Source organism: Xenopus tropicalis, chromosome 4 (assembly GCF_000004195.4).
Source record: "Xenopus tropicalis strain Nigerian chromosome 4, UCB_Xtro_10.0, whole genome shotgun sequence".
In the NCBI taxonomy this organism is placed as follows: domain Eukaryota; kingdom Metazoa; phylum Chordata; class Amphibia; order Anura; family Pipidae; genus Xenopus; species Xenopus tropicalis.
This window is the reverse complement of record NC_030680.2, coordinates 10403271-10430307: the sequence shown is the minus strand read 5'-3', so window position 1 is coordinate 10430307 and position 27037 is coordinate 10403271. Positions and strand designations below refer to the sequence as shown.

At 46.2% G+C, this 27037-nt stretch overlaps 1 protein-coding gene across 2 annotated transcripts in view; it reads left to right on the top strand.

The window, feature by feature from the left end:
• cd82 (CD82 molecule) overlaps positions 1 to 17931 on the top strand; it is a 36442-nt gene extending 18511 nt beyond the window's left edge. Inside the window, exons 2-9 of one of the 2 annotated variants that reach the window (XM_012960761.3) lie at positions 7701 to 7779; positions 11760 to 11832; positions 12149 to 12273; positions 12491 to 12565; positions 12770 to 12877; positions 16126 to 16284; positions 16376 to 16459; positions 16702 to 17931. In XM_012960761.3, the coding sequence (XP_012816215.1) occupies positions 7714 to 7779; positions 11760 to 11832; positions 12149 to 12273; positions 12491 to 12565; positions 12770 to 12877; positions 16126 to 16284; positions 16376 to 16459; positions 16702 to 16779 (768 nt within the window). In that variant the 5' untranslated portion in view covers positions 7701 to 7713 and the 3' untranslated portion in view covers positions 16780 to 17931. 2 annotated transcript variants of the gene reach the window in all.
• The last annotated feature ends 9106 nt before the right edge of the window (positions 17932 to 27037 follow it).

The following is a 27037-nucleotide window of genomic DNA, read 5'->3' as shown; positions in this document are numbered from 1 at the left end:
TGTGCCTGTTATAGTGTATATATACTGTATATAGTGACAGTTATAGTGTGTATATATACTGTATATTGTGCCTGTTAGTGTATATATACTGTATATTGTGCCCGTTATAGTGTATATATACTGTACATTGTGCCCGTTATAGTGTGTATATATACTGTATATAGTGCCAGTTATAGTGTGTATATATACTGTATATTGTGACAGTTATAGTGTGTATATATACTGTATATTGTGACAGTTATAGTGTATATATACTGTATATTGTGTCTGTTAAAGTGTATATATACTGTATATTGTGCCCGTTATAGTGTATATATACTGTATATAGTGACCGTTATAGTGTATATATACTTTATATTGTGCCTGTTATAGTGTATATATACTGTATATAGTGACAGTTATAGTGTATATATACAGTATATAGTGACGGTTATAGTGTATATATACTGTATATAGTGACAGTTATAGTGTATATATACTTTATATTGTGCCTGTTATAGTGTATATATACTGTATATTGTGCCTGTTATAGTGTGTATATATACTGTATATTGTACCTGTTATAGTGTGTATATATACTGTATATAGCGACTGTTATATTGTATGTATAGTGTGACAGTTCTTTTGTATATAGTGAGTGGGTCCCCAAGTGCCAGAAGCCCAGAGTATGTGCCGGGAATCAGCAGAAAAGAAGATGGGGGGCTACTGGGGGCATCTTCGGGGGCACAGATCTTCCCTGCTATAGGGCTGTGGAGCCCTGGGTTGGTACAGAACCTCAAATTTCTAGTGTTTCCAGCCTCATGTCAGGCTTTACTTTCCCTTTATTAGGCATTAACCTTATATAAAGAGACTGCTGATGCAGGACCCATGCAGCTCTCATTATCCCACTCGTTCCCAGCTGTACAGTGTCAGGGAGTAACAGCGCGGCGCTATATATGGCCACTGTTTGTTCTGACTGCCGACTCTCCCGCCAACTTCGGCTCATTAGTCCGAATACCGTGCACTTCTGCCATATTCATATACGATTGATTGTGTCTAATGCCAGAATTATTCCTAGGGTTGCCCCTAACATTGACTCTTTTCTTGTGTGAGTGTCCAGCAATATCCAAGTGACCAACTGCAGAGAAGTATATCTGTTCCTTAGACCAGCCGTCTCCAGTATCTGCTCTTATATACAGATTTGCACAATACCAGAAAACCCTGCATGTCACCAGCTTCAGTTACCCCCCCCCAAACTTAACCCCCCCCCCCCCCGGCCGGGGCACGTGGCTCTGCTGCCCAGCACTTTTGCACTTTCCCTTCCTGTTCTCACCCTTCGAGCGCCATGTCAGGCAAATGCTTCTTGGGGTGGATTCCTGACCTCTGTTATACATATGTGTTATGGCAATAAAGCAGTGTTGTGTTAATTCTTCTATGACTTCTGTGCCGCTTCCCACCCTCAGCCCTGCCGTACTCAATGCAACATAACCTTATGGAAATCTGGGTGCGGCTGTGGGGGCACAAGTAGGGGCTTTTGTATGAAACTGTCAGTGGTGTGTTCCTTTCAGAGAATCAAAGGGGGCATTGTTCCCGATAGAGATGCCTGTAATCTGCATTTATCATATCCCTTGTCTGTATGCGGAAGTGCATTCTATCTGTGTTTATTTGTTTTTTCCAAGTCGTCATTAAAAAATTAACCTTTACTAGTGTTAAACCCAGCCCTAAACCGGTGCTTCCAACCCACCATTAGAGCCTCAGGTTTACATCTAACAAGGCATACATTTGGACCTACCAACCACTTGAAACCCTGAACACTGATTCATTTTTCTACTCAACCTTTGGGTAAAGCTAAGGGTAAGGGGGGTTTTGCTAATTGTTACTTTGAGATGGGTGTCATCTATGCAACTTGGCACCATGCGTCTTGAGGTTTTCAAATTATTTTGCTTTTTACTTCACTTCTTTTCAAAGTTAAATATGAAATGGTATCTGGTTGTTATGGGCAGTGACCTGGCAACCAGAAAGCAGAATGAGTGTATGGCTAGATTTAATTGTTTTTATTATTATTTCTATATCTTGTTCTGTTCAGACATTTTTCTTTACATCTTCCATTCTGACATTGTAACTCCTGCCAAGGAGCTATTGATGGAGATCCTTGACTGCCTAGGTGCTATGGTTGGATATCCTTAGCTGCCTAGGTGCTATGGTCAGAGATCCTTGGCTGCCTATATGCTAGGGTTGGAGTCCCTTGGCTACCTAGGTTCTAGGGTTGGGAGATCCTTTCATTTGCTAGTTCTTAGGGTTGAAGACCCTTGGCTACCTAGGTTCTAGGGTTGGGAGATCCTTTCATTTGCTAGTTCCTAGGGTTGAAGACCCTTGGCTACCTAGGTTCTAGGGTTGGGAGATCCTTTCATTTGCTAGTTCCTAGGGTTGAAGACCCTTGGCTACCTAGGTTCTAGGGTTGGGAGATCCTTTCATTTGCTAGTTCCTAGGGTTTGCTACCTAGGTGCTATTGCCCTATCCTTGGCTGCCTATATGCGAGGGTTGGAGACCCTATGCTGCCTAGGTGCTATTGCCCGAGATCCTTGGCTGCCTATATGCTGGGGTTGGAGGCTCTTGCCTACCTAGGTGCTATTGCCTGAGATCCTTGGCTGCCTATATGCTAGGGCTGGAGACCCTTTGTTACATAGGTGTTAGGGTGGGGAGACCCTTTTATTTGCTAGTTCCTAGGGTTGGAGACCCTTGGCTGCCTAGGTGCTATTGCCTGAGATCTTTGGCTACCTATATACTAGGGTTGGAGACCCTTGGCTGCCTAGGTGCTATTGCCTGAGATCTTTGGCTGCCTATATGCTTGGGCTGGAGACCCTTTGTTACATAGGTGTTAGGGTGGGGAGATCCCTTGGCTTCATTGATGCTAACTTCAGAGACCTTTCGTTCACTAGTTGCTAGGGTTGGAGATGCTTGACTGCCTAGGTGCTAGGGTCAGAGACCCTTGGCCTGCCTACTTGCTTGGGTCATAGAAGTAAAAGCAAAAACAGCTGCTACTGTTAACTCTACGTCATGCTGGTAAATGAAGAAGGAATATGAAGACAAGAGTGGTTAGCAGACCTTATGATAAAGGCTTCCTGGTTGACCGCCCCCACTCCAGACACTCTGTGCATCTCATGGACTTAGTGGTTTTATTTCCACATAACATACAGGCATACAATAACACACTCATTGTTATCTCAATAGTCCTATACAAAGGCCACAATGTCAACAGTGCTTCTATTCAGCAGTTCTAGAAAGTCCCTCCGGGGATTCACCATAAGAGCCACTTCAGTATCTAAACTGGAGTGAATCCTGTCTATATAGTCAGGGAGAACTGTCCATCACCAGGGGGGTGCAATGCTGCCATGGGCATCCTTTAGTATATTATAGTATGAACAATTCTTTGCAACTTTTCAATTGGTCTTCATTTTTTATTTTGTACAGTTGTTGAATCATTTGCCTTCTTCTTCTGCCTCTTTCCAGCTTTTAAATTGGGGTCACTGACCCCCGGAAGCCAAAACCTATTGCTCCGTGGGGCTGCAATTTTATTGTTACTTTTTATTATGTATCTTTCTATTCAGCACCTCTCCTCTTTTTATTCCAGTCTCTCATTTAAACCACTGCCTGGTTAATAGGGTGATTCAGACCGTAGCAACCAGATAGCTGCTGAAATTCCACACTGAAGAGTTGCTGCGCAAAAAGCTGAATAACTCAAAAACCACAAATAATAAAAAAATGAAGACCAATTGCAAATTCTCTCAGAATATCACTTTTCTACTTCATACTACAAGTTCATTTTAAAGTGATTAACCCCTATAAGGTTGGTGTGTATAGCAACAGCAGCAGCTCAGGACTTTGCTTGATGCATTTTGATTGTAAGCTTTTTGGGGCAGGTCACTCAGACCCTATGTGTTTGCTTTTCATTATTATTAGCACTGAGTATCTCGCTGGCACAATATAAATGAATGATGATGAGTATAGTTGCCACTTGTTCCTTCACTGAGGATTAAGTTGATGGGAAACATCCCTGCCCCATGTAACTGCCTCCCTGCGGCTGAGATTACAGATCATTTCCCATCGCCTTGTGTTTGGGTTCCTTCCCCCGCCTCACTTGTATTTGCCCCCCCATGTGAAGTTGTATTCTATACATTTGCTGCACTGTATCATTGGGAGAGTCGGGCCCACATCTTGCCTGGGAACCGACTCCAGCTCCGCTTCATTTCCATGGGCACAATAGCGGCACAGACACAAAGGGTCAGATGCGGACATGGCTCTTCTCTGACGCTCCAGCTGCCAGACCCGGCTTCTTCAGCTGCTTTTGTTGTGGGGCCCCGTTGGCTGGTGTATTTAATCCTTTGCTAAGGGATATCCCAACTGTTCCACATATAGAGGCAGACAGAGGGGGTATTGTTCTTGCCTCCTTTACACACCCAGCTCTCAGTGTGGCAGGGCTTGTGCATCTAACTTTATACTCGGCGACAAGGGGGAACAATAAGCCCATCCTGCCTCCATCAATGCATATATGTCGCCTTTATGCACAGAGAAAGCAGCTTGTGGCCCCGGGAGGCTGACCTTGCAAATTAAGGATGACAGTGGCCGTGCCCTTGGGTCATAGCGGCGCTGCCCGGTGTCACCGAGGCTCTTTAGCGAGATGGAATGGATTTTAAACATGCTTGATTGGCCAAAATGCACCGCCCCGAATTACCTTTACCCCCGCCGTGTGTTGTCATGGAACGGTCCGTGCGTGGGAATTTTTTTTAATCATTTAAAATGCAACTCTTTGGTAGCAGCTGGCAAAGGATTGTGGGAGTTGTAGTCATGCAGAGATAGGGTTCTGATGTTCTAGAGCAGTGATCCCCAACCAGTGGCTCAGGGGCAACATGTTGCTCCCCAACCCCTTGGATGTTGCTCTCAGTGCCCCCAAACCAGGGAGTTATTTTTGAATTCCTGACTTGGGGGCAAGTTTTGGTTGAATAAAAACAAGATTTCCTACCAAATAAAGCCCCCTGTAAGCTGATAGTGTGCATAGAGGCCCCAAATAGCCAATCACAGCCCTTATTTGGCTCCTCCATGAACTTTTATGGTGCTTGTGTTGCTCTCGAAGTCTTTTTACATTTGACTGTGGCTCATGAGTAAGAAAGGTTGGGGACCCCTGTTCTAGAGCATCTGATGCTGTTACATTAGGCCCGTCGCTATAGAGATTTGTGACCTACCTGATCCCCAGGGCACCATGTGACTGGCCCCAGGCCCTGAGAAAATCAGGAGGACTGTCATGAGAAACTTGTAGTAACATCCTGCAACGCCTGCTACATGGGGGCATGTGATCCCTGCCAGTCACTTGTTCCATTCCCAAACCCCCCCACCACCACCAGACAGCAGGTCTGGGAATCCCAATCTGGATTAAACATGAAGCATGCTGTGTGCTTCCTTCTTGGCACAAGAGCTGACTCTCTGATAAGATGCTTGGCAGCTGTTTGAATTCAATGTAGGCTTGTTTAACCTTCACAGCTCTGTGTGTCTAAACTTTCTGTTCCTCATAAATTTCCACTTGGAATTTTCCTCCCTTCCCTTTCCAACCCTGCTGGCAAGCAGTACCCAGTCTTGCCAGCAGAACCCATTTAATACCACCCACATCAGATGCCGCTGCTCTTTGTAATGGGAACTAAATCACCCAGTACTTTGTATCTTATAAACTGATGCAGTCTGCAGTGCGTGCCTGTGCTCGTAAATAATAATAATGTGACAATAAATAATTCTGGGAATAAAGGGTAAGTTCACCTTAAATTGATATCAGCCTTTGTTGTTGATGGTACAAGTGTAAAACCAACTGAAATATTGTTTAGAGAAGGTTTGCGGCATTCTAAGGGGGCAGTGGCATAACAAGAAATTAACATGTCCCACAGCAAAAAGGCTGTCCTTATTCCAATGTCTGATTCCAGTGTCATATAATCATGGGAAAAAATTTACATCATTATCTCTATATGTAAGATAACAGCAAGATGCCTGACACAGTGCTGGGAATCAGCATTCTCATTGGTCACTTCTTCTGCATTTATAATGAAGTTTTTTATCAGTAGAATTCTCATTGGGGAATTTTCTTGCATCTATAATTATGTTTTTTGGCAGCTTCTATAGCAAAACTAGGGGGCGCAGTGGGACAGCATCATGGCTGGGTTTACAATGTAAAGGAAAACTTTCCCTTAAAACATGGAAGGTATCCAGAAGTTTGTTCTGGCTGTTATTTTCATTCTTACTATGTATAGTACATAATGATGTGTCTTTTTTTGGTGCTAAATTGTGCTTTTTCCACATACTAAAGATAGAAGCCGTGCACTTATTTTAAGCGCGTTGCTGTGTAGAAGCGTTGTGTGTCCATACAGGCTGCCCTGTGCCCCTGTTACAGTAATGTGTTGTGCTAGAAGTCCACCATTTAACCCTTTACGACTGCTAATTAGGATTTGGTTTGACCAGGACAGTGGATTCGGCCGAAACTGAATCCGTCAAAAAAGCCTGTATTCGGCTGAATCCTGAACCGACTCCGGGATTCGAGATTGGGTGCATCCTTAGTCTAAATTAAACAGTGCCGCCCATTAGGGTTGCTTTTAGGGAGAAAGTGCCTCAGGCCTCCAGCATGTAAAGGGGCCATGGGGCAGAGTATGGCCATGGCTATATTACATGCTATTTTAGTTTAATAGGCCTGTATTCAAAAGCATTATTCCAATGGCCAGGCAGTCCTGGGAAAGCATTGAGAACCTAAAGGTGGCCATAAGCAAGCTCGTATTGACTGCTGACTTATATGGGGGCAAATATTGGCCTATTGAGTCTGACTGATATTATGGGCTTAGATGCTTACTTGCATACCCATAGCAACCAAGCAGCAGTTACCTTAGGTCAGTCTAATACAACCTAGCCAGTGTCACCCCGGGCACCTCAATAAATACTCCCAAAGCCAAAGCAGCATTCAGTCATGCCGGATTAGTGTCTGTTATTTAGGTGGGTGTAATATGAAATGTGCTTTGAGCCTCCCGCACCCCGGGCAGGGATACAGTCCCAGCTTGCCCTCACGTTGCAGCTGACACTGCAGGTTCTGATAAATACTCTAAGAATTGGGGAGCGGCTCCTGCAATAAGATCTAAGGAAAACCTTTTGATTCCCTGCGCCACCCACCCGGGCAATTTAAGTGAGCTGTTGTTGAGCTACAACTCCCAGTGTATGCCAGGATTCTAGGGGAACAACCCCATTCCCCACAGATCTGGCCCCTAGACCTTCAGCCATCTTGTCTTTAGTGTTCTGAGACTATACATCCTCTGTTATGATGTTATAGATCCTATCAGGCCTGCTGTTCCCCTGTACAGGAAGTAAATATAGTCACATGACTACTAGGCAACATACAAGGAATGGCAGGCAGTGCCACTGTTAAACTCCATTTTAAAAAAAGTATATATTGAAGTATATTCAGTTCTGTATATTATTTTAGGGAGTGAAATGTATTTCATTCCTGACAACTAACCTGTTTTACCTCAAAAATTTGGTGCATAGACTAGGAAGTGGTTGGTGCTGTGGGTGTGGCTTGGGCAAATTCAGGCCATGTAAACATTACCCATACAATGGCGTTAGGTTAGGATTATTTCTCATAATAAGTTCGCAATACACTTCCCACATGTTAACTAACTGCCATGTCCCTCTCTCCTCAGAACCTAAGACAAAATGGCGACCAGCGGCTGCATGAAAGTCACCAAGTACTTCCTGTTCCTGTTCAACCTCCTGTTCTTTGTAAGTAGAATGCACACACTGGGGTGGGGGGGTCTACTCGGGACTATTTATGTTTATTCATATTCATTTTTGCTATTAGTTGATCAGTAGCTGTGTAGTTCCATTAAAAAGCACCGCTTCAGTCTGCTGACCGTAACAGGAAGGTAGTTAGTCACATGATCCCCAGCCCTAAACTGCTGCACCCATGTGACTGTCAGGATTATGGTTTTTTATGAATAATAAGAATTTATGTGTGCTTTAACAGTATTCGGATAAACAACCCCCAAACTTGGCTTTATTGCGCTGTAGGGGAGATGTTGCCGTTAGTCTCCTGGTAGAACATTCCCGCTCCCCCTCACAGGTTTCTTATCGCCGTGCCCATCTGTCCATTCCTCTATTGTGATTTTTCTTTAATTACAATTTGAGTTGAGCTTAATCCAAATGAAGTCATATCCCCTGCATCCTGAATAATGTGCACCCTCCGAACTGCGTGTCCCATGATGCTTTTCATCAGCCACTCAACTTAGCTTATGTGAAATGCCAGGGCCTGTTATATATCTCCGTGCCCGGGCCCAAACCCTGATATTTGCTGCACTGAGCCCGGGCAGAGGATGCCTGGAAATTTTAGAATCTGGAACAAACATGGTGTTTTTGTCTTTTCGGTTAGAATTAGACCCCGGGCACACCCCAGCGCTATCTGTGCTTTTTCCCCTCTCCCATTCTGATTAGAGACTGTGCCAAAATAAGGAAGAGATAAGCCTCTGTGATCTATGGTTTCCTGTTGGCAAACATTATCCATGCAGCACAAGCTTCAGATAACGGACTCCTTCTCTTCCCTGTCCTTTTAACCCCTTGGGAGCCACTGAAGAGCATGACCCCCTCCATTCATCCCTGCCCTTAAAACTTAGCATTAACCTAACTCTTCCCTAAAAGAACTCAATACATGATTGTCTATTTCTGCAGTTTTTCTCTATCATGAGTCAGAACTCTGTCAGTAACAAGGACAGATGTGGCTGCTCCACTGTCATCTCTTTGTTTTGATCACAACATGCTACCATCTGTAGTGCACCCCAGTTATTGTATGCTGTTGGTGATCTATTCTGTAGCACAACCCTACTGTACTGATACTAACTTGTTCCTCTCCATAGTGCATCCCAAGTATTTCTGCACTGATAGGAACATGCTCCCCTTTGTAGCACAGCCCAGGTATCTGTACTTATAGTGATCTGCCCCCCAATGTAGTGTACCTTAGCGTTCCCACTGTACTTCTAGTGACCTCCTTCCCTCTATAGCATACCCCAGTAATCCCACTATAATGAGAGTGCACTGTCCCCCTTGGTACCCCAGGTATTTGTGTACTAATAGTGACCTGCTGCTCTATACACGGGCAGATATAAGCTGCCGATTTGAGTCCTTTAGACCAGTTTGGCATCTTGTCTGCCTCTGTATGGGCCCCGATGGGCCTCCCTGACAGATATCTGGCCAGGTGTTGATCGGGCAGGTTTGATTTTCCCGTCGGATCGGGAACCGCATAGGCTTATTGATGCAGCCCTGGCATTGTAAACAGCCTATACCCTAGGGCCAAACAATTGAATTAGCCTGATATTGCCCACCTAAGTTGGGAGACGATCCACTCATTTGGCGACCTTGCAAAATGAGTGGATTTTAATGTGTATGGCCACCATTATAGTAGCACATCCCAGGAGAGTGGACTGTTGGTGCTCCCCACTGTAGCACAACCCCAGGTATCTCTGTAGTGCCCAGGTCCCGCTCCCCACTGTAGCACACCCCAGGTATCTCTGTAGTGCCCAGGTCCTGCTTCCCACTGTAGCACACCCCAGGTATCTCTGTAGTGCCCAGGTCCTGCTTCCCACTGTAGCACACCCCAGGTATCTCTGTAGTGCCCAGGTCCTGCTTCCCACTGTAGCACATCCCAGGTATCTCTGTAGTGCCCAGGTCCCGCTCCCCACTGTAGCACATCCCAGGTATCTCTGTAGTGCCCAGGTCCCACTCCCCACTGTAGCACACCCCAGGTATCTCTGTAGTGCCCAGGTCCCGCTCCCCGCTGTAGCACACCCCAGGTATCTCTGTAGTGCCCAGGTCCTGCTTCCCACTGTAGCACATCCCAGGTATCTCTGTAGTGCCCAGGTCCCACTCCCCACTGTAGCACATCCCAGGTATCTCTGTAGTGCCCAGGTCCCACTCCCCACTGTAGCACAACCCCAGGTATCTCTGTAGTGCCCAGGTCCCACTCCCCACTGTAGCACACCCCCAGGTATCTCTGTAGTGCCCAGGTCCCGCTCCCCACTGTAGCACACCCCAGGTATCTCTGTAGTGCCCAGGTCCCGCTCCTGGCATCTGTACTGACAGTCGGCTCCTGAGGGTGCCAGGCTGGAGGCCGTGAGTACAAGGGGCAGACAGAGAGATGGAGCAGGTGGTGGCAGATAGAAAGCAGCTGCTTCCCTGACTGTATCAGAATGGAGACAGCTGGATTCAGCCTGGGAATGCAGGGAATGTGCTTTCCCCCTTTTTTTATGGGAATGGATTTTTCCACCCCAGCCTTAACCATTTCTGTGCTGCAGGGACAGGCAATGCATGATGGTATCTAAGAGCTGGCATTACCATAGGGGTAGAACAGTTTCCCAGGGCGTATAGAGCAGGACGCTAGAAAGACAAGGGTTAAAGGGAGTCATGGTATTTTGGCAGTGGACAGAGCCATCCCTGAATGCAACTTGTCTACCAGAGGTCAGATTCTTCCCCCACAACTCAGCACTTTTTTTAAGAGAAGAGGAGGATGGGGGGGGGATTCATGCGGTGCATGATGGGAAATGCGGCGTAGCTGTGTCCAAAGTACATATTGCCTAGCCATAACCCAGAACCCAGCCTCCTGAGCGAGAGAGGGGATTCCAGTAATGAGACCCGTCCCTGCTGAGATATGAGCCGACTGCCCCCTGTTAGTGCATTTGAGTACCAAGCACAGGCTTTCCCATTGTCCCCACCAACAGTGTGGCGCGGGGGGGGGGGGTCTCTGTAGCACACACATATATAACATTATGGCGGGCCTACCCCCACCCCTGCGCCTCTCCCCTTCTTTCCTGTGTTTGACACCTTCCCTACCCTGTGGGACCAGTTGGTCCAGTTTGTTGGCGGGCAGTATTGTTTCTAGATATACAAAGTTAACCCTTTCACTGTTCTAGCGCTATACCAAATGTAATCCTTACTAAAGGGCCCTATAGCTATATTTGCCGTTTTAATGAAGGCCCAGATTGTCTCTGAGACTAGCTGCCCACAACCTTGCTTAATACTTCCCTAAACCTTCCTGCTATGTTATAATCCCCTTACAAGAGTAGAGAGCTTGTGGCCAGGAAAACAAGGCTATAAATTGCATAACAGGGCAACCCCCTAAGTTTGCTTATATGCTGACTCTATAGAGATATACAATAAAACTATGGCAGCATAGGGATTCCCCTGTACTAAGCACAATTCAGCAGGGACAGCCCCTTAAGTTTGCCCATAGCCTGTACAGAGAGATACCATAAAACTATGGCACATAGGGATTCCCCTGTACTAAGTACAATTCAGCAGGAACAGCCCCTAAGTTTGCTCATAGCCTGTACAGAGAGATACCATAAAACTATGGCAGCATAGGGATTCCCCTGTACTAAGCACAATTCAGCAGGAACAGCCCCCTAAGTTTGCTCATAGCCTGTACAGAGAGATACCATAAAACTATGGCAGCATAGGGATTCCCCTGTACTAAGCACAATTCAGCAGGAACAGCCCCTAAGTTTGCTCATAGCCTGTACAGAGAGATACCATAAAACTATGGCAGCATAGGGATTCCCCTGTACTAAGCACAATTCAGCAGGAACAGCTTGAGTGCTCATAGACTTTAGAGGGAGAGACCATACTGTATATCTACGCCAATACTGTGCAATTCCAACCTTGTTCACTAGGGGGCAGTGACAGGCTCTGATATCATTTGATTTTTGTCCCCTCAGATTCTGGGCGCTGTGATCCTAGGATTTGGAATATGGATACTGGTGGACAAAACCAGCTTTATAGCGGTCCTGCGTAAGTACCAAGCTACCCGGCATCAGCTGGAGTGGAAGATATTTCCTTATGGAGAGGGAATTCTGTAGGCCACCTATAGAGACATTAAACTGCTTCTAAGCACAGTGAGAAAAGACTCCCATAAGACCCTGTACATATCTAATGCCACACAGGACCCACCCACTGAGCCGTAAGCCCAACATTCCACTCTCCGCACTCAGAGTAGGTGGCCATCTTGCTAAAGGCTTCTCCATGCTGCACTGGAGTAAACAACAATAACAATAATCGGATATTCATTTTCTGTGTGTATCACACTCTTTGCTTCATTTGCCCACAGAGACCTCCTCTTCGTATCTCAGAACCGGCTCCTACATACTGATCGCCGTGGGGGGTTTCACGATGGTGATGGGATTCCTGGGCTGCTTGGGGGCAGTGAATGAGATCCGTTGCCTGTTGGGGCTGGTAGGTAACAAACACACACATAGATTTCATTGTAACCGGTAAATCAGGTGTTTACTTTTACTAGTCTAACTGTAGAAACCAATACAAGCTAACTGCTGATTGGTTGCTATGGGTTACTAGATGCATCTAAGTTATCCTTTGGTCCAGCACTTGTTTCTTTTGAACTCCATACGCAGCCTATGTGCTAACTGGCCATCTGTTGGGTTTTTTTTTGCAGTATTTTTCCTTCCTGCTGATTATCCTGATTGCCCAAGTTGCAGCCGGAATTCTGATTTACTTACAGAGAGATACGGTAAGGAGATTTGTGATTGGTCGTCTTGATTCGTACCACTTTAGTTCCTTTAAACTTGACCACTTTAGCTTTTCTCCTGCTTCTGTGGCCCCCGAGTTGGTTCGTAGCCCTCAAGTACCACTTTCTCTACTCCCCTTCTGCTCGGTACCAATGTAAGGGACCTGAAACGACCCAATCTCCCCCTTTCTCCTGTCCCTCAAACAGCTCAAGACTGAGATGTCCTCCATAATCCATGAACTGATTGTCACTTATGACTATGAGGATGGAAAGAACACAAGCGCCGAGACCACCTGGGATTATATCCAGACAAATGTAAGTACCAAGGATCACTAGTACGGAAGAAGAAAGAGACGTGTAGGAGGGGGTTCTGTTGGGATTTTGGGTTGGGTTGAAGAGCGGGCGGTGGGGTGGGAGTTCTTCACGGCAATAGAGGAAGCAGACCCCGCAGTCAAGGCCCCCCCCTCCCTCCCTGCTACCGCGGGGTCTGCTTCCTCTAGCTATGCCAAAAGCAGTGATATTTCTTTATCTGTTGGGTGAGTTAGTGGCACTGGATATATGTAAGATGTGTGGCAGATACCCAGTATCAAAGTCCCCTCACAGACACCCAATATCATAAGCCTCTACAGATACTAATATCATAAGCACCCCTACAGATACCCCTACAGATACTAATATCATAAGCACCCCTACAGATACTAATATCATAAGCACCCCTACAGATACCCCTACAGATACTAATATCATAAGCACCCCTACAGATACCCCTACAGATACTAATATCATAAGCACCCCTACAGATACCCCTACAGATACTAATATCATAAGCACCCCTACAGATACCCCTACAGATACTAATATCATAAGCACCCCTACAGATACCCCTACAGATACTAATATCATAAGCACCCCTACAGATACCCCTACAGATACTAATATCATAAGCACCCCTACAGATACCCCTACAGATACTAATATCATAAGCACCCCTACAGATACCCCTACAGATAATAATATTATAAGCACCCCTACAGATACCCCTACAGATACTAATATCATAAGCACCCCTACAGATACCCCTACAGATACTAATATTATAAGCACCCCTACAGATACCCCTACAGATACTAATATTATAAGCACCCCTACAGATACCCCTACAGATACTAATATCATAAGCACCCCTACAGATACCCCTACAGATACTAATATCATAAGCACCCCTACAGATACTAATATAAGCACCCCTACAGACACCCCTACAGATACTAATATTATAAGCACCCCTACAGATACCCCTACAGATACTAATATCATAAGCACCCCTACAGATACCCCTACAGATACTAATATTATAAGCACCCCTACAGATACCCCTACAGATACTAATATCATAAGCACCCCTACAGATACTAATATTATAAGCACCCCTACAGATACCCCTACAGATACTAATATCATAAGCACCCCTACAGATACCCCTACAGATACTAATATCATAAGCACCCCTACAGATACCCCTACAGATAATAATATTATAAGCACCCCTACAGATACCCCTACAGATACTAATATCATAAGCACCCCTACAGACACCCCTACAGATACTAATATTATAAGCACCCCTACAGATACCCCTACAGATACTAATATCATAAGCACCCCTACAGATACCCCTACAGATACTAATATCATAAGCACCCCTACAGATACCCCTACAGATAATAATATTATAAGCACCCCTACAGATACCCCTACAGATAATAATATTATAAGCACCCCTACAGATACCCCTACAGATACTAATATCATAAGCACCCCTACAGACACCCCTACAGATACTAATATTATAAGCACCCCTACAGATACTAATATCATAAGCACCCCTACAGATACCCCTACAGATACTAATATTATAAGCACCCCTACAGATACCCCTACAGATACTAATATCATAAGCACCCCTGCAGATACCCCTACAGATACTAATATTATAAGCACCCCTACAGATACCCCTACAGATACTAATATCATAAGCACCCCTACAGATACCCCTACAGATACTAATATCATAAGCACCCCTACAGATACTAATATCATAAGCAACCCCTACAGATACTAATATCATAAGCACCCCTACAGATACCCCTACAGATACTAATATCATAAGCACCCCTACAGATACCCCTACAGATACTAATATCATAAGCACCCCTACAGATACTAATATTATAAGCACCCCTACAGATACTAATATTATAAGCACCCCTACAGATACCCCTACAGATACTAATATCATAAGCACCCCTACAGATACCCCTACAGATACTAATATCATAAGCACCCCTACAGATACCCCTACAGATACCAATATCATAAGCACCCCTACAGATACCCCTACAGATACTAATATCATAAGCACCCCTACAGATACCCCTACAGATACTAATATCATAAGCACCCCTACAGATACTAATATTATAAGCACCCCTACAGATACTAATATTATAAGCACCCCTACAGATACCCCTACAGATACTAATATCATAAGCACCCCTACAGATACCCCTACAGATACTAATATCATAAGCACCCCTACAGATACCCCTACAGATACTAATATCATAAGCACCCCTACAGATACCCCTACAGATACTAATATTATAAGCACCCCTACAGATACCCCTACAGATACTAATATCATAAGCACCCCTACAGATACCCCTACAGATACTAATATCATAAGCACCCCTACAGATACCCCTACAGATACTAATATCATAAGCACCCCTACAGATACCCCTACAGATACTAATATCATAAGCACCCCTACAGATACTAATATTATAAGCACCCATACAGACACCCCTACAGATACTAATATTATAAGCACCCCTACAGATACCCCTACAGATACTAATATCATAAGCACCCCTACAGATACTAATATTATAAGCACCCCTACAGATACCCCTACAGATACTAATATCATAAGCACCCCTACAGATACCCCTACAGATACTAATATCATAAGCACCCCTACAGATACCCCTACAGATACTAATATCATAAGCACCCCTACAGATACTAATATTATAAGCACCCATACAGACACCCCTACAGATACTAATATTATAAGCACCCCTACAGATACCCCTACAGATACTAATATTATAAGCACCCCTACAGATACCCCTACAGATACTAATATCATAAGCACCCCTACAGACACCCCTACAGATACTAATACTATAAGCACCCCTACAGATACCCCTACAGATACTAATATCATAAGCACCCCTACAGATACCCCTACAGATACTAATATTATAAGCACCCCTACAGATACCCCTACAGATACTAATATTATAAGCACCCCTACAGATACTAGATGGTGGCACAACTTATATGACAGGAATGTTTTGAGGGTGGCATCTCCAGGACACTGTGGGTTTGGACTATTGGCTCCTAGTATTTGTAGGCGGGACTGGTATCTGGGCACAGGACTGGTCGTACCACCTTGCCAGGTCATTACATTTTCTCTGTGCTGCTTCCTTTACCAGCTCCGTTGCTGCGGTTGGACTAACTATCAGAACTGGACTGCCAACACTGTGGTCCAGAACTCCACCAATCAGTATCCTTGCTCTTGTATGAAGAACCAGAGTTCTCCCAACGGCTTCTGCCAATACAATGGTACCGTGGAGTCCGCTGTGTATCAAACGGTGAGTAACGCCAGGAAGCCTAAGTTGCTATGGTGGTGGCGCCCCCTGGTGCTGTATACTGACTCTGTGCCCTACCCATGCTGTGTTGCAGGGCTGCATGCAGGGAGTGGAGAGCTGGCTACAGGATAACCTTGGCATCATTCTGGGCGTCTGCGTGGGAGTAGCAGTCATTGAGGTAGGTCAAATGCCACACACAGGAGTTGGCATCTTAAATTCAGGACAATTACATATTTGATCAATTTGGCCCATTGTGGTTGTGTAGTTAGCTATATGTGCATGCCGGGGGTTAATGGTACCCATACAACACACTCTTACCATTTCTTTCCTTAATCCATATTCCATGGTTTGTATTTATCCCAAACTGCTGTGTGACTACCCTGTGTCCGAACTCACGCGTATTTATTTTAACCCTTACAGCTCCTGGGTCTCATTCTTTCCATGTGCCTGTGCCGCAGCATTCAAAGCGAAGACTACACCAAAGTCCCCAAATACTGAGAATAAGCTGTACCCCTGTAACCCTCAGCATCCCCTTGGAAGGGATTCGCCAGGTGGTCCCCCAAAAAAGCCACCATGTATATATAGATGCCCCCTCCACAAGGACTTAATAGACACATATTGGGGTTTTTTTCTGTTTTTTTGTACCCCTGTACTAGGTATTTTTGATCCGTTGCACCAAGTGTCTTAAAACCCCGCCCCCCCCAGCTAGGATAAAGGCAAAGTAGAAAGTAGTATTTTTGTTTTGGGGCACAAGGGGGAACAATGTATAAATATATATAAATATGTGATATAGGGGGGAGGACCAGACCCTTACTGAATAGATACTTTTATTTCTGTAAAAAAAAGAACAAAAAAAAATATTTAGTTGTGTCTGTAAATAAATTGGTTGCCCTTAGTAACGTTAATTTGCTGCTGGTGTAGGCTGGGCTATCAGTATGCAGAGAATACCCCCCCGGGTGGGCAAACTCTTGTACAGACAGGGGCAGGATCAAGTGGAATTCCTGTATACTCGTCAGAGGTTCGTTTAAAGGCAAAGTAATGGAGCGATATTGATAAATGTGATATTTTATAACATTCACGGATTTAGGGTTTTGTTTTTTTTATAGCTTGATAGAATTTAATCATTGAAGTACATTTTCTTTGTTCTTATTGGTTGTAATATTTACTTCCTGTTTGTGGACTGAACCCTGCCCATTGAGGGGGGGAGGGATTTGTTGGCACGATGATGGTGTTTATTTTTAGAGAAGAGTAGGGGGCAGAAAAGCCTCCGGAAACATGGAAACTGCTTTCCCCAAAGTCATAGGGAAGTCCTGCTAAATAAGACAATGGACCCTTATGGGATAAGACACATGAGAGACTCCGAACTCCTTTGGATTCGTCTTGTTTGCCACATTCCCATGATACCTGGAAGAATCATACTTTATGGAGGTGTGAGCATAAGGGGTTAAGCGTTTGAGATCTGGGGGTCACTTGGATTCAATTGCCAATGGCAAGCGTCCCGGCACGGCACCAGACAGAAACTGCCATTTTATTGTGCCCCCTTATGTCTAAATAATTCCACAGTGGGGGACCCCCAATTGCATAAGCAGAACTGATGTTTTATGTAACGCGTGTAATTTCATAATTAAAGGGTTCAGCATTGTTGTTGTATTTCAGTGTTTATTGCCGTTGGCTGTGTGTGCTGGGGGGGTAGCCCTGGGGCAATGTGTGCACCATTGCAGTTGTGCCACTAGAGGGCAGTAGATCTTTCCCTTTTGTTTCTATCCTTCCATAGATTTCCCTGTAACTTTATTCCCTAGGATAGAATTGCTTTATCCTGAGCGACCCAGACAAGTTCCTACAACCCTGTCGAGTCTTTACTTTCACATATTTCACATATTTCTCCTTAATCAGCCAGGGCTGTACCAGGAAGCTACTGGGCCCTAAAGCAGGATTTGGGGGGGCCCTGACTATAAAGCTGTTGGGAAGGTGATCAGCTTAACCTATTTATTGGAAACAATGCTTGCATTAGACAGTATACACACCGGCCTAGGGTCTGATGCTTTTATTATTTATAATAAAAATATTTATATTATTTTTACAATTATATTATTTGCCCACCTCCAACAAGCTTTATAGGGTCAGAAATTGCCCCCCAGTGGACCTCATAGCACCTGTATTCAGGTCCCAGTATGAATTGCTGCCTGGGAGTATCAAAGACATTCTTGGTTTTACCCCTCTCAGCTGAGGTTCAGGCCTCTCTACAGCATCTTTTGGGACATTAACCCCCCCCCCCCCCAAGCTGTGCTTCTAGGAAACTCATTCCCCATACAGCTACACCCCTTCACTGCCAGTGCCGTCGCCCCCTTTTCATCGCTAGGAGACCTTCCTTCTGACAGATCCATTACTTTCCCTTTATTTGTCCTTTTGTTTCCCAAAATCATTTGTATTAAACCGATTCTCAAATCGTAAATCTTCTTTACGGCACCGTTAACCCTGTCGCTTCCAAGACATAAAACAGCAGCCCCTGTGTTTCAGCCTTAGACTATGGCAGAGCAAGAGTTAATCCCAGGGTGCCTCATATGGAGTCCTTGTGCCCGCCCCTATTGTAAGCTCCCACTATACAGGACTGTGATTGGACAGGCTGCCTGCATAGGGAATGAACCACCCTGCTTGCAGCAATGGAAATCGCCAGAGTGCCAAGGGGGGAACTTTCTGCAATATTGGCTGTGGCTTTTTAAGACAACCTCTGCCAACTTGGCGGTCCTTAGATCTAGGCAGAAGGGCAAGAAGGCAAAACTTTAATTACTCCCCCTTAGAAAAAGAAAGGAGAGAAGACAAATGTCTTGGGGAATGGAATCCCCCCCCTCCCTCGGGGCAAAAGGGAAAAGTGTAATTGCATCAGAGGCAGATGTTATTGTTATTATTATTGTCAACATTTATTTATAAAGCGCCAACATATCCCGCAGCGCTGTACAATAAGTGGGTTTCATACATTGGACATACAGAGTAACATATAAAGCAACCAATAACCGATACAGGAGGGGAAGAGAGCCCGGCCCAAAAGAGCTTACACTCTACAAGGAGAAAGGGTTGAGACACAAGGTGTGGGAATGGGCAAATGTGGTACTTTGTTCACATGATGTTACTAAACCTGCAGTTATGATGAGAGTTATAGTTTAACAAGAGCTGAAAGTGCCACAGCTGAGCCCTTTGGCTGTGGGTTAGTCGACCTGGGCAAACTTTGCAGAATGTGTGAATGAAAATAACTGTGACTTGACCTTTAATTGCTGCAGTTATCTTGACTCACCACAAGGTGGAGGCATAACGCAAGTTTATTTGTCAGTTACTGTGCCCTGTCGCTGTGTTTGAAAATAATCAGCACAGGTTAACAGTGGTCTGGCCTGAAACTCGGGCACCCTTGCACTACATCTGCCCTATACCAGTGCAGCGCCTTCAGTTGGCACCATCTGTACTGTATGTTGGACCAGCCAGTGCCCGTATGGTTCAGTTGCAGGCTGCTGCAGAACCTCTTGGAGAAGCAATGCCAATCATTATCCTGGCTAGTGCAAGGCTTATAAGTGTCAGCCCTCTGGCCGAGAGCTTCTGCAGCAATCAGACAAGCGACGGCTGTGCTCTGGGACACTTTACCAGTTTTTCCCTGGTCCAGAGCACTTGCAGTACCAGGGCCCAGACTCTGCCATTGGACCAGGCTCAGAATTATTTGCCACCTTGGCCCACGTTTCTCAACAGCAGGGGGGCATTCGTCTGCAGGAGGGTTCCTTTGCCTTCTGGAGCTCGGTGGTGCCACGAACTGATTACTGCGTCAAACCATTAGTGATCCGAGATCCGCCCCCCCCCCCAGGTCCAGAGAAAGTGAGAGCCCCCACAATCTGTTCTGCTCAGATACTAACGAACACTAACGAGCCAAGTTGCTGAAGCCAGGGAAGAACAGACAGGGTGTCCTATTGGCCAAGGCAGATGCACCATGATAAGGCTGAGAGATACCCGGCTGGTAATTTGGCTTTATGTTCCCTTTATATTTCAGTCAATGCTCAGTAGAAATACAGTGGATATTAAAGGTCAAGTAATGCTTGTTCAGATGAGCGCACATCCCCAAATGCAATTAGAAAATCTTAGTGAGGAAAGAGCAGGAACAGCCCCCTAAGTTTGCTCATAGCCTGTACAGAGAGATCCCATAAAACTATGGCAGCATAGGGATTCCCCTGTACTAAGCACAATTCAGCAGGAACAGCCCCCTAAGTTTGCTCATAGCCTGTACAGAGAGATACCATAAAACTATGGCAGCATAGGGTTTCCCCTGTACTAAGCACAATTCAGCAGGAACAGCCCCCTAAGTTTGCTCATAGCCTGTACAGAGAGATACCATAAAACTATGGCACATAGGGATTCCCCTGTACTAAGCACAATTCAGCAGGAACAGCCCCCTAAGTTTGCTCATAGCCTGTACAGAGAGATACCATAAAACTATGGCACATAGGGATTCCCCTGTACTAAGCACAATTCAGCAGGAACAGCCCCCTAAGTTTGCTCATAGCCTGTACAGAGAGATACCATAAAACTATGGCACATAGGGATTCCCCTGTACTAAGCACAATTCAGCAGGAACAGCCCCCAAATTGCTCATAGCCTGTACAGAGAGATACCATAAAACTATTGCACATAGGGATTCCCCTGTACTAAGCACAATTCAGCAGGAACAGCCCCTAAGTTTGCTCATAGCCTGTACAGAGAGATACCATAAAACTATGGCACATAGGGATTCCCCTGTACTAAGCACAATTCAGCAGGAACAGCCCCCTAAGTTTGCTCATAGCCTGTACAGAGAGATACCATAAAACTATGGCACATAGGGATTCCCCTGTACTAAGCACAATTCAGCAGGAACAGCCCCCTAAGTTTGCCCATAGCCTGTACAGAAAGATACCATAAAACTATGGCACATAGGGATTCCCCTGTACTAAGCACAATTCAGCAGGAACAGCCCCCAAATTGCTCATAGCCTGTACAGAGAGATACCATAAAACTATTGCACATAGGGATTCCCCTGTACTAAGCACAATTCAGCAGGAACAGCCCCTAAGTTTGCTCATAGCCTGTACAGAGAGATACCATAAAACTATGGCACATAGGGATTCCCCTGTACTAAGCACAATTCAGCAGGAACAGCCCCCTAAATTTGCTCATAGCCTGTACAGAGAGATACCATAAAACTATGGCACATAGGGATTCCCCTGTACTAAGCACAATTCAGCAGGAACAGCCCCCTAAGTTTGCCCATAGCCTGTACAGAGAGATACCATAAAACTATGGCACATAGGGATTCCCCTGTACTAAGCACAATTCAGCAGGAACGGCCCCCTAAGTTTGCTCATAGCCTGTACAGAGAGATACCATAAAACTATGGCACATAGGGATTCCCCTGTACTAAGCACAATTCAGCAGGAACAGCCCCCTAAGTTTGCTCATAGCCTGTACAGAGAGATACCATAAAACTATGGCACATAGGGATTCCCCTGTACTAAGCACAATTCAGCAGGAACAGCCCCCTAAGTTTGCTCATAGCCTGTACAGAGAGATACCATAAAACTATTGCACATAGGGATTCCCCTGTACTAAGCACAATTCATTATGACAATTGGAACATGACTTCCATTTCACTTTATGGCACTGCTGCTCCTGATGTGACTAGAAGACAGAATTGTGCCTGAGATTTATGGTGCTGCTGAATTCATGGCGCCAATACATATGACAAGTCAGTTGAAATAAGCTAAATATAGTTCCCCTAAACATCCCTGATCCCTTTCTGACATAAAACAGTTGGACATCGAGTTCGTCTGCTCGTCTTCTAGAAACCTTTGGCCGTTAGGACCTTCCACCTCCATGTGTCTCTGTCTGCTATTTAATGAAACACTTTGTCGTAACAAATGCCGTTATTGGCTGCCCTCTACCCTCTCTTTATTTGCTCTAACAGGTGGGTGGTGCTTTCTGATTGGTCCAGACAGGTGTCCTGGGATCTGTCACTGGCACCAAATACTCATAAATTCTTGTTTCTGTGTATTAATTGCTATTTCACTATTAGAAGTCTAAATACTCTGCTTTGTAATACAGATAGCTAAAATCTCAGCCATAAAGCAGGGCGGGACTGCTGCTTACAATGGGGGGATCAGATAGGATCTGTGCCACTGTGACAGAATGCTCTGTTATACAGATAGCTAGAATCTCAGCCATAAAGCAGGGCAGGGCTGCTGCTTACAATGGGGGGGATCAGATAGGATCTGTGCCACTGTGACAGAATGCTCTGTTATACAGATAGCTAGAATCTCAGCCATAAAGCAGGGCAGTACTGCTGCTTACAATGGGGGGGATCAGATAGGATCTGTGCCACTGTGACAGAATGCTCTGTTATACAGATAGCTAGAATCTCAGTCATAAAGCAGGGCAGGACTGCTGCTTACAATGGGGGGATCAGATAGGATCTGTGCCACTGTGACAGAATGCTCTGTTATACAGATAGCTAGAATCTCAGCCATAAAGCAGGGCAGGACTGCTGCTTACAATGGGGGGGATCAGATAGGATCTGTGCCACTGGGACAGAATGCTCTGTTATACAGATAGCTAGAATCTCAGCCATAAAGCAGGGCAGGACTGCTGCTTACAATGGGGGGGATCAGATAGGATCTGTGCCACTGTGACAGAATGCTCTGTTATACAGATAGCTAGAATCTCAGCCATAAAGCAGGGCAGGACTGCTGCTTACAATGGGGGGGATCAGATAGGATCTGTGCCACTGTGACAGAATGTTCTGTTATACAGATAGCTATTTAACCCATTATTGCCATGCCCTGGCACTGATGCCTAGCTTTCAAACATTACAGGAGGAAGGCACCCAGAGGGTGGGCAGTGCTGATGTAACATCTCCGTGTTGCGGGCACATAATGGCACTAAGTGGTTTGGGTGCTGCGTGCCTGTCAGTGTGGGACATGTCCCTAAGTGATGGCCCCCCCCCCACCGCTCACACTAATAAATTATACAGAAAACCTGATTTCAGGCCCTGAGAGAGGGGCCCTTCCCCGCGCAGTAATGGAATCAGACTCACGTGATTTCTCGGTTATATAAATAATAGAAGGCGGCAGTGTTGGCAGTGGGAGCCACACAATGGGCCGAGCTGGCGCAGTCTGTGACACATGGGGTGGGGCACATTCACTTATAGGAATAAAAAAGTGCTAGCTTTGTGCTCCAGGGATCCCAGGTCTGGTCCCATTCCCTCTTGGATTCAGGAAGCCAAGTGCCTTTTTGCTTCTTCCTCCAGTTTGCCCCATCCACTATTTAGCCCCATGATTCTGCCCCTGGTATGTGATCCCTGCAGCCTGTCATGGTGCCAAGGCTCACTTGGCCTTGGTAGGAGATACAGTAAGGGAGGTGCCAGGCAGGAGATACAGTAAGGGAGGTGCCAGGCAGGAGATACAGTAAGGGAGGTGCCAGGCAGGGGATACAGTAAGGGAGGTGCCAGGCAGGAGATACAGTAAGGGAGATGCCAGGCAGGAGATACAGTAAGGGAGGTGCCAGGCAGGAGATACAGTAAGGGAGGTGCCAGGCAGGAGATACAGTAAGGGAGGTGCCAGGCAGGAGATACAGTAAGGGAGGTGCCAGGCAGGAGATACAGTAAGGGAGGTGCCGGGCAGGGGATACAGTAAGGGAGGTGCCAGGCAGGAGATACAGTAAGGGAGGTGCCAGGGAGGAGATACAGTAAGGGAGGTGCCAGGCAGGGGATACAGTAAGGGAGATGCCAGGCAGGAGATACAGTAAGGGAGGTGCCAGGCAGGAGAAACAGTAAGGGAGGTGCCAGGCAGGAGAAACAGTAAGGGAGGTGCCAGGCGGGAGATACAGTAAGGGAGGTGCCAGGCAGGAGATACAGTAAGGGAGGTGCCCGGCGGGAGATACAGTAAGGGAGGTGCCAGGCAGGGGATACAGTAAGGGAGGTGCCAGGCAGGAGATACAGTAAGGGAGGTGCCAGGCAGGGGATACAGTAAGGGAGGTGCCAGGCAGGGGATACAGTAAGGGAGGTGCCAGGCGGGGAGATACAGTAAGGGAGGTGCCAGGCGGGAGATACAGTAAGGGAGGTGCCAGGCGGGAGATACAGTAAGGGAGGTGCCAGGCGGGAGATACAGTAAGGGAGGTGCCAGGCAGGAGATACAGTAAGGGAGGTGCCAGGCAGGAGATACAGTAAGGGAGGTGCCAGGCAGGAGATACAGTAAGGGAGGTGCCAGGCAGGGGATACAGTAAGGGAGGTGCCAGGCAGGGGATACAGTAAGGGAGGTGCCAGGCAGGGGATACAGTAAGGGAGGTGCCGGGCAGGGGATACAGTAAGGGAGGTGCCAGGCAGGGGATACAGTAAGGGAGGTGCCAGGCGGGAGATACAGTAAGGGAGGTGCCAGGCAGGAGATACAGTAAGGGAGGTGCCAGGCAGGAGATACAGTAAGGGAGGTGCCGGGCAGGGGATACAGTAAGGGAGGTGCCAGGCAGGGGATACAGTAAGGGAGGTGCCAGGCAGGAGATACAGTAAGGGAGGTGCCGGGCAGGGGATACAGTAAGGGAGGTGCCAGGCAGGGGATACAGTAAGGGAGGTGCCAGGCAGGAGATACAGTAAGGGAGGTGCCAGGCAGGGGATACAGTAAGGGAGGTGCCAGGCAGGAGATACAGTAAGGGAGGTGCCAGGCAGGGGATACAGTAAGGGAGGTGCCAGGCAGGGGATACAGTAAGGGAGGTGCCAGGCAGGAGATACAGTAAGGGAGGTGCCAGGCAGGAGATACAGTAAGGGAGGTGCCAGGCAGGGGATACAGAAGGAATATGCCAGGCAGGAGGGGGCATTAAAATGTCAGTACATCAGGACACAGGGATACGAGTAGGATGAATTACCCCTCCTGTGTGTTTAAGTGCCAAGCTATGTTCCTGGGCACCACCATGTGCCCCTCTGCCATGCTCATGCCCTATGCCAGGTGGTACAGATCTTTATTCTGTATGAGAGGAAATAAACCTTCAGACCAGGGAAGATGCCACTGTGCAGTTATGGGGGGGGGGGGGTAAGTGGCATCTTCCTCTCCCATAACAAAGTGCATCTTATTTGTTCCCCCCCAGCTGGGACTGTAATGGCCACGCAATAGGAAATGTCACTGCAGGTCACGACCCGACGGGCGCATTAATATCAATTTACCTATAATATGCTAACGAGCCTTCTTGCCTGACGAGCTATCTAATGGCATGCCTAATTGCACCGACCTGACATGCACACTATGGCTCCTCCTGGGGAATGAGTAAGCTCATATTAAAGGGGAACTCTTTACATTCCAAGCAGCTTCCCAGGGTACACTTCCCCTTTAAATGGGTTGAGGCCTTTTTATGGCTGTGTACAGGGTCCAGCTGAACCTACACCCCCCCCCCCTCTATATACTGATGCGCTATTGACAGTGGCATTCCCGGCTGCCCAAACAAACAGGGACAACACAAGCTATGTACCAGGAATGTCCCATTACATCAGGTCTACACACCCCATTGGACAAGATAGGGCTCATTCACTCACTAACATGGCTACTAACATGCACCAGGGCAGTTGCCAATAGCAACCTGTCGGGTCCCACTTGGTTCATTTTATAGCTTGTAGGACTACTTGCTGATTGGTGGCTATGGCCAATGTTCACAAATAAGCCCCATGGGGTACCTAGAACCCCGGAGTATTACAATGATATAGAAGTATATAAATGTATGTATGTATAACTTTATTTATAAAGTGCTACTTATGTACGCAGCGCTGTACAGTAGAATACATTAATACAAACAGGGGGTTATTAAGATAATAATAGATAAATACAAAGTATAACAATAAATACAAATAAATATATAAATATTATAAAAGCCAGGAAGGCGCGTCCCACCCTAACATATGGCTCATATTCACATCATTGTCTGCCTTCCTGTTTATAGAGTCCCTAACGCCGGCCAAGGACGGATCCCCCCATAGATCCAATAAGGCAGCTCTTGCATCAGATGTGAGCTATGGAGCAAGGACTGGGCCGGGACTGTAGTACTGGGTATGCAGAGCCAAGCTGGAGTCTTGAACATTCAACTGTATTGAACTATAACTCACATCTGACTTCAGGGTTGCCTTATTGGACTTATAACTTACCTTCCTACAGTGCCAGTTGGAAAACTGGGCCACAAGTTGGATCCATTCCACCTAAATAAGGACAAAAGGGAGGTAGAGTCGATGTCATTGGTTCCCCAACTGTGGGAGTGGCTTCCCTGGTGAGGGAGGGACCTGAATCAGAGGCTAAAGGGCCCAGTCTATGCCTATTGGCTCTCCTAATACACCTGAAAGCCCAGGTAGAAGGTCAGGTGGAGATAGATTTGGGGGGGAAACTTGGGGTACCCCCACCTACGGCAAGGACTGGGCCAGGACTGTAGTACTGGGTATACAGAGCCAAGCTGGAGTCTTGAACATTCAACTGTATTGAACTATAACTCACATATAACTTCAGGGTCACCTTATTGGACTGATAACATACCTTCCTACAGTGCCAGTTGGATCCATAGGGAAAAAAGAGAGGTAGAGTCTATGTCATTGGTTCCCCAACTGTGGGAGTGGCTTCCCTGGCGAGGGAGGGACCTGAAGCAGAGGCTAAGGGGCCCAGTCTATGCCTATTGGCTCACCTAATACACCTGAAAGCCCAGCTAGAAGGTCAGTTGGGGATAGATTTGG